Raw genomic sequence first — 8,474 nt, forward strand, 5'->3', positions numbered from 1 at the left:
CATTATAAAGCATTTGTCTTACTTATTCTATGTCTTTTATTTGGGCTTACAGCATTGCCTGCCTCTCTATTAAAAGATTCTGTTAAGATAGTTTACCAACGTCAGCAGCTGACTTGCTAGTTTTTTTTAACAAAAAGTGCACAAAAGCACAAGGCTTGCTTTCAAGTGGAAAACTTGAGTTTCAAAATGGCATCAATCACCACAGAAGAACATTAGTTTGCTTTCAGTTTTGGCCTGTATTAGGTGGGTCAGACAGTAAAGGTACAGGCAAAAGAAAATGTCTGACCTAAAAACAAGAATTCCAGATCAAACGGCTTCTTGAGAGGCAACTTCACTAGGTGGGAAGTGTGATACAGATCCAGGCTTCACTTTAGGCCACTGTGGGGGAGGAATAAATTTCCTCTACTCTTTTACATTCTTCTGGTTGGTTGAATAATCAAATTGACATGATACAGATTAGCAAGAGAAAAACAAATTAAAGTTTAATAACATGTATACCTCCTATATACGAGAGAGACCCAGGAAAACTGAGTGACTTGCCAAAAAGGCAGAAACCACCACCTTAAATACCACCTTCAGCTAAAGACAAAAGAAGTCATTGGTGATGAAAAATCAGTTATAGAAGGTTACCAGGAAAACGAGGGTAAGACTGTTATGCAGATTTAAGTTCAGGCCTTCTTGCGGACAGTGTAGGCAGGGCTGGTACAGTGAAGGGAACACCCTCACAAATGTAAACGTCCTTTTACACAGGGTAGCTTCTGCTGGGCTTTTAGAGCTTCTCCCAAGTCTGCTGCTCCTTAAAATTACCCAGCCTAAAATAACATCCCAAAGAGGTATATTTTGCGGTGGCTAATTCTGCTTCCGTTTACCACTAATTACTCATGTACCCTCTGAACTTCCATTTCCTCATCTGTAAAATAATGTTTATAATACTGAGGTATGTCCTATAGTCTCAGATGTTCTGAGCGATGAGTAAATTGCTTAAGGCATTGAAAAGCACCAGAGCATCTACTGTGATGAATATAAAGAACACATGGTCTTCAGTGCACCAGGAAATACACAGTTTTATTATATAAAACTAAGTTTATCATTTGGAGTATTTTTCATAACAATATTATGATGAGAAATAATAATGTACTGAGGGTTCACGTATTCCGGGCACTGTTCTACAGGCTTTAAATGTATACACTAATTTAATCCTCATAACCATCCTATGAGGTGGGTGCGATTATTGTCATATTTCAGAGGAGAAAACTGAGGCAGAGAGAGGTTAAGTAATTGGCTCAAGCTTCCACAATGCTTAAGTGGAAGAGGCAGAATTTGAACCCTGGCGGGGTGGCTCTTTTGATTGTAACTTTCAAAATGATCAGTACAGTCTGCCCACTGTTAGTGGAACCCGCAAGCGTTCCTGGAACCATCTCTTTGACTATAATGTGGAAAGGATTGATAATCAGCTCAAGCATTACACACAAATCCTTTGCTCGTTTGTTCATAATAACCTAGTGTGGACCCTGAGAAGAAAGATTCATTTGATGTGAACCCTGAGAAGGAATTTTTTCTGCTAGGACGGACCCCCATGGCCAACCGAGGGCCCAAATTTTATAAATAATAAGCACCTAGTGGCCATTTGCTGACAGGGGCTTCTAATATATCCTGTGTACCAGGAAAAACCTCAAACTGAACTCTCAGCTCACACCTTGCTCAATTATGCCACCTGAGTCAACTACTTTAAGGGAGTTCCTGGTTTCCTCTTTCACCAAGTACTAAGACCTGCCCTGTCTGATCAGAACTGCTCCATAATGACCAATCAGGAGGCATAATGCCTACCAATCAGGATTGCACAATTCAGACCAATCAGCGTATACGAATCTGGATATCTCATTTACATAAAACAGACCTAATTAAGAACAGGGGAAGAAACTTTCACTATAAAAGGCTGCCTCATATTTGGCTCAGAGGAGCACAATTTAAGTTGCTACCTGAATCTGTGTGTGCCAGGCTGCAGCTCATTTTGCTCAAATAAATGCTTTTTATTCTTTATTACAGCCTAAAATTAATTTTGGTTTACAATAACAATAGTTCATCTCCCCTTAGCCTTGATGATTCGAGCTACCCATGGTCTCTCTCTGCCAACACTGTTGCAAGAAAATAAATAGCAAGGTAGACTGGTACCACCATAAATATGTAACCACTAATCTCAACTGGGTTTTCACTCAACATTGTCCAAACTATTTAAAATCTTCATTCTCCTGGGGGAGGAGGGCTGCATTTTCACCAAATAGAAACCCATATTCCCTTCTCTCCTGCTAGTTTTAAGAGGGGAGAAGTCCCCCATCCTATCCAAAGCCAATCCATCAAACAGATGGTCTGAAGTCCACCAATTTCTACCCTTTCAGACAGCTGACATGACAGATTATCAGCTTTTCTCATATATATATTTAGAAAATCTTTCCCTCACCCTACTCTTTCCTCTAGCTACTGCCCCACCTCTTCCCTCCCCATTTCCAGACCGAGAACTCCAACTATCTCCTCCTCCTCCTCCTCCTCACCTTCCACTCCCCTCCTGGCTTCTACTCTGCCATTCCTCTGTCAAATACTTCTTTACCTTCTCTTCATTATCTCCTTTTACAAAGAAGACACTTCACATTCTTAATTAGTTTCTCGGTAGCGCCGTTGATCTGTTTCTTTTCTTCCTTTGGTTTCCGGGATATCACATTCTTCCTTTTTTATTCCATGACTCCTTTTTCGGGCTCATTCTCCTTTATCTGCCACTTAAATGCTGTAGTTTCTCAAGGCTAGCCTTAAATAGTACCTGCTTCACAGAGTTGTTGAAGGATTAAATGAGTTAATGAACTATGGTAAAGGCTCAGAACAGTACCTGGTACATAGTAAATGCTAGGTAAGTGGTTGCTATTGTCCCTACTGTTTAATCTACTCCTGTGGCTTCAATTGCCATTTTTAGGCTGACAGTTCCCAAATGTGATGTCATCAGGCAGACCTCTTCTCTAAACCTTAGGCAGATAGACTCACATGCTGGCTTATCATCTCTACTTGGACATCTCTCAATACCTCAAAAGCAACTTGTTGAAAATGAAACTTCTCACACCCAACCCCAACCTGGTTTGGAAGGGATCAGGCTACTTCGAGAATCTGATGAAAAATCAGTCTCTTCTCATAAAAATTCACCAACGACAACATTTTGCATACAACTTGAAGCAATTCATGGACCCCGGACTAAGCATCCCTGTCTTAGTGAATGTGACACTTGAGCTGAGTCTTAAGAGTAGAGTTTCATCACCTAGATAGGTATGCCAGGTGGAGAAGGGTAGAGCTGGCAAAGAGGGCAGCTTGACAAAGGCAAGGAACTGGAAGCACCCTATTGACATAGCTAGATGCAGGGTGCGAGGGTGGACCCACTAAGAAACAAGGCCAGAGAGAGAGGAACCCCACAACATGGAGGCCTGTGGCCACGCTGAGATCTTTGGCTTTTATAGATGACAGAGCCACTAAAAGTTTGAATGGGAGAGAGAGACATGAGCAGATTTGTGTTTTAAAAATAATGGTAGCCATCATGTATTGAGCGCTTTCTCTGTGTTTTATACACAATCTCCACAGGCGGCTATATGAAAGCTAGATAGGGTAAGAGACGGCAAGCTCTGGAAAAGTAGGAAAACTGTGAACAGTTTTTTGATAACTAAACTCAAAAAATGTGACTATGTGGCAAATACAAGACTAATAAGCATACACAGAAACTATTGTATTTAAATGCAGGCCATTTTACCTGTATCTTCAAGGCTGCTACCGAGGCAATAAGAATTTAAACAATTGTCCTGTTACAACTGCACACTTTCGTGACAGGCAGAGAACAGCAGCTCTGGTGTCAGTTTGTTCAGTAAGCCCCTCCCAGGAGCCCTGGCAGCTGTCATGTTGCTCCTTTGTAACTGGGTGTGATGTCACCCCCTATGTCAGGGATTGCTCTCCACCCACTTCTTCAAGAGCGAGCCTTTGGAAAAAGTGTTTTAGGTGAGCTCTGAAAATGGAAAACAAATGGACTAGTTGGTGCTTTATTTAACTCAGCTGAAAACGAGCTGGTTAATTTTGCTTTCTTCTATTCATGGTCCAGCTAAGCTGGGGCGGGGGCGGAGCCAAGGATCTTTTATTAAAGTTGATAAATGCCATATATGCGAAGTGTGGGAAAAACCAAGGGAGTTTAGTATTTGGAATCAGATTACTCCACTGGAATGTCATCAGGTTCTGTAGTGAACCTTAGATTATCACAAGTTTGGATAACAGGGAAAGTCCATTGCAAGGTAAATGCTTTAGGGCATAAAGTCCCAGATTTGGGCTAGCAGTGCCAGTGGAGGCTGCAAAGAAGTGGGGTGGGTGTTGGGCTGGCAGGAAGGGCTGAGTAGGAATTCCTTCTCTGGGTCAGGTCAGACCCCTGGGTCCATTCCGGACCTGGACTCTTTTCCTGCCCTCACAGGGTTACCAACCTCTGAGATTAGTCTATGTCCCCATCCCATCCCCCTCCCCAACCTTCAGAGATAAAAGCTTTCTGTCAGGGCAGCTCCAGACTTTCTCCAGGGTTATTACTACAGATAGGAAAAGACACCCTTTCCTCCTGAGTTGGTACCGGCATCCCGGATGTGTCGCTGACTCTGCAGAGGGAAATCCTCTAGAGATAGGGGCTGGGTGGAAGCCTTTACAATGACCTACACCCCATAAAAGACATTCAGGAAACCGGTTTTGCTGGGAGAGGGCTAATTAGTCTCCAAAGGTTTGGGGTAACTGAATCCGTTAAAGAGAGGAGTATTTCTTTAAATGTCTTTGTCCCCCCAAATTCATCCCACCTGTACCCAAGGCAATCGTTCCGGGTGGGACAGATGCGCACAGAGCTGAGGAAGTTCGGCGGGGGAGTGCTGGAGAGGGTTGGGGGTCTCAGCAAGCTCAGTAAAGCCATAAAATGAAAAATGCCATCCTCTTAGATGACTTCTGAAAGACTTTAGGTGCCGGCTGTCCTACCCGCTTTTCCTCTTCCCCAAGCCCCCATCCCGGACCCCGGAGGGCTCAGGAGCTACAAGAAGAAAGTCCTCACAGGAAGGTCGAAACAAGTGCAAGAGCATTTCTGGTCTAATGATAATCTCAGAGAGACACTGCATTTGCCTGGCACTCCACATTATCTCAGTGATAATGGAGGGCAAGAGGGATCGGGGTGGAGGGCTGTGCAGGGGGGTACTCTGAACCCGGAGTCTTTCCACTCTTCCCGCATCCCCGGGGTAGGTCCTATCTGCCGCGAGCAGCCATGGACCGCGCAACTCTACCCTCGGGATCCGCCTGGGAGGAAGCGGGCCCACCGCAGTCCCTCCGGCTTTTGCAAGGGACCCGGAGGGAGGAGCAGTCCCCGCCGCTCCATTCCGCCGCAGCGGCTCCGGCTCCGCGGCGAGGTCCAAGAAGGTCCCGCGCGGGGTAGGAGCTGCCGCGCAACTCAGAGAGCGACCCCGCCCACGGCCCGGCCTGGCGCGGCTCACCCTCCAGTTTCCGCGCCCGAGTCCACGCAGTCATCCTCCTCGCCGCCTCCCGTCTTGGGGTCCATGGCGCGCCCCCCGCCGCGCTCCGCTCACGGACGCGGGCGTGACCCGGGCGCGCTCTCTCCGAGCAGCGCAGCCCAGCGCAGTCTGATGGCGGTGCTCCCTGCAGGCGTCTCCCGGGCCGGGCTAGGGCAAACACACTCTCGCCGGCCGCGGTCCCCTGCGCCGCGCCCTCTCCTGGCGGCGCCGGCGGGGCCCCGGGTGCAGCTCCCGCCCCGCCCCGCCTCTCGCTCGGCGGTGTGAGCGTGGGCGCGCTAGGGTATGTGCGTGCACAAGAGGCTGTGTGCTCCGGGTGTGAGTGTGCGCGCGTGGTGTATGCATGTGTACGAGGGCATGTGCGTGCGCAAGAGGGTGTGTGCACGGAGTGTGAGCGTGTGCGCGCAGATGGGCACATGTGCGCGAGCATGTGTGAGCTCGCGTATCGCGCGGCTGTGTGTGATGTCCGTGCATGAATGGAAGAAGTGTGTGAGGCCGCGTGCGCCTATTTGTGGTGTAACGTGAGTGGACAGGTGAGGTACGTATCTGTAGGTGCACTCTTCTGTGTATGACCCTGCGCCTGTCTGTGCTTTGTAACCGCTTGTGGTGTGTGTGAGTGTATGTGTGCGCGTGTTTTCCCTGGGCCCACAGTCTGTGAATCGGAGTTCCAGGGATTGCCTCAAGGTTCTCCAGCCCGGCTCTGCGAGCAGCACGGAGAAGTACCTGACTGCACGGTGAAAGCAAGGGGGGATTTGTTTCACTTCTGAGACCAGCTGGAACATCTAGATGTTTTCTTACAGTTTCCTCAATTGCCAACACTGAATTCGTTATCACTTTTGTTAGCGCAGGTCTGAGTGGCTTCCCACCATTCAAGCTGCCAGTTTATGGTCGGTGTCATGCATTCTTTTGTTATTTATTTATTTATTTATTTATTTATTTTAACTTATTTAAATATAAAATGGAAGCCAAATAATTATGGCATAAAGCATGTAATGAAAATGTTATAAATCTCACCACATATATATGGTAAATCCGTGAGGATGGATGTATTAACTAAGCTCACTGTAGAAATCATTTTGTTTATTTATTTATTTATTTATTTATAACAAAATGTCTTTAAAAATCATCTAAAGACCATTAGATGTATCTTCAATCAGAGATAGTTGTAGTAAGGGGATAATGGATGTTTGTAAAGTACCCCCGTCAAGGCCTCAAAGTGAGTTAATGGTCACTATTGGAGGGGCTCACTTCCCTTAGTCAGGTGAGGCAGGATGGAAGCTTGGTGGGGTGGGAGGATCAGAACGATCTGGATTTAACAATCTTGGACAGCCCTGTCCAAGCCATTGGAGGACACTCATTTCTACTTTCTTCCATTTTAAGCCAAGTTATTTAACCTCCTTGAGGCTTAATTTACCTATCGGTAAATAAGGCTAGTGATATCTACTCTATTGCCTGTTGTGAATTTAACGAGATCATGTATGTAAAATACTTTGCATTGGTCCTTATACATGCCAAGCATTATACACAAGGCAACTATCATTACATTTAAAGTGTGAGCTAGCTACATTCCCATTCTCAGTTTGCAAAGCAGTGTCACTCTGGGTGACAAGTGATACCGTGAAGAGGAATATATTTTCTTTCCTCTCTCCTTCTCCTCAACTCTTTATTTATTCCTTCTCACTTACTATCTAAATATCATTCCTTTCTCTTAATTAAATTACACAAAAGAGAAACCAATTAACAAAAGAATAGAAAAGCAATCTCATCATCAAGAAAAACTCAGGTAAATATGCCAACCCCAAATCTTAACTGAATTTTCCTTACCGAGCATAAAATTCCTTTCACACAGAACAGACACGAATATAGTCTACTCAGTTTGTGCACATTAGCTGAAAGAAAGGAGCATGCCAGTTTTTTAAAGGGAGATGTCTCCCCACCCCCATGTACCAATTTCTAAAAGAAAATTCTCAAGAGGCAAAGAAACTTTGTGAGTGATTCACTGCACAATGTCATTAGCGACCATTTTAAATTTATTAATTCATTGAATAACCAGACAGGAAGATGAATTTTGAATATACAAATGAGAGAAAACAGTAACAGATATGATGCCTGCCTTCATGGAGCCTATAATCCTGAGGGAGGAACTAATTAAATGAAATAGACATATTAAAACATACATAACACAAATAAAGATAAATGCTATGAAGGAAAAGAATAGTGTGCCCTGAGAGAAAGAGAACATAGTTTAAATTTGGATGTCAGGGAATGCTCTCTCAGGAAGAGATATTTTAGCTATCTGCTGCCTCAGGGCCTTTGCACTTTACATTCCTTCTCCCTGGATTACCTTCTCCTAGATTTTCTGCAAGACCCCTGCTACATGTCCTTCAGGACTCTGTTCAAATGACCCTTCATCAGAGAGCCCTTCCAAACTAATCCTACATCACAGAATCTCCTTACCTCTTCTACTCTTATAATTTTACTGGCACCTGGCATATGAGAGATTTATTTACTGATTACCTGCTCTTCCCTCCCCAACTTTACTCCAACAATGCCGGCTCCATGAGAGCACGGACTCTGTTTTGTTCACTGCTATATCCCCAACACCTGGAGTAATAAATAAATATATCAATTTCTGTTTTGTATAAAAGGAATTGTGTGCTCAGTAAGGACAATTGAGTTAAGATTTGGAGTTAGCATATTCACCTGTGTTTCTTCTTGATTATGAGATTGCATTTCTATTCTTTCTTTGTGAAAGGGTGAATGAAAGGGAAGGAGCCCCAGCATGGAGATGGGGAGTGAGGAAAGCATTCCTGGTGGAGACCAGCAAGTGTGAGACAGGGTGGGGCACTGAGCATTCCATTAGGGGGAGAGTTAAGGAAAGCTAGGTGATCGAAAGAACACGAAATGGCA

At 44.9% G+C, this 8,474-nt stretch overlaps 1 protein-coding gene across 1 annotated transcript in view; it reads right to left on the reverse strand.

The window, feature by feature from the left end:
• FAM124A (family with sequence similarity 124 member A) overlaps positions 1–5,705 on the reverse strand; it is a 64,266-nt gene extending 58,561 nt beyond the window's left edge. Inside the window, exon 1 of the mRNA XM_006909008.3 lies at positions 5,529–5,705. Within this exon, the coding sequence (XP_006909070.1) occupies positions 5,529–5,593 (65 nt within the window). The 5' untranslated portion in view covers positions 5,594–5,705. The remainder of the gene's footprint in view (positions 1–5,528) is intronic.
• Positions 5,706–8,474: the final 2,769 nt, after the last annotated feature.

This window comes from Pteropus alecto, unplaced genomic scaffold (genome assembly GCF_000325575.1).
Source record: "Pteropus alecto unplaced genomic scaffold, ASM32557v1 scaffold413, whole genome shotgun sequence".
Lineage (NCBI taxonomy): Eukaryota > Metazoa > Chordata > Mammalia > Chiroptera > Pteropodidae > Pteropus > Pteropus alecto.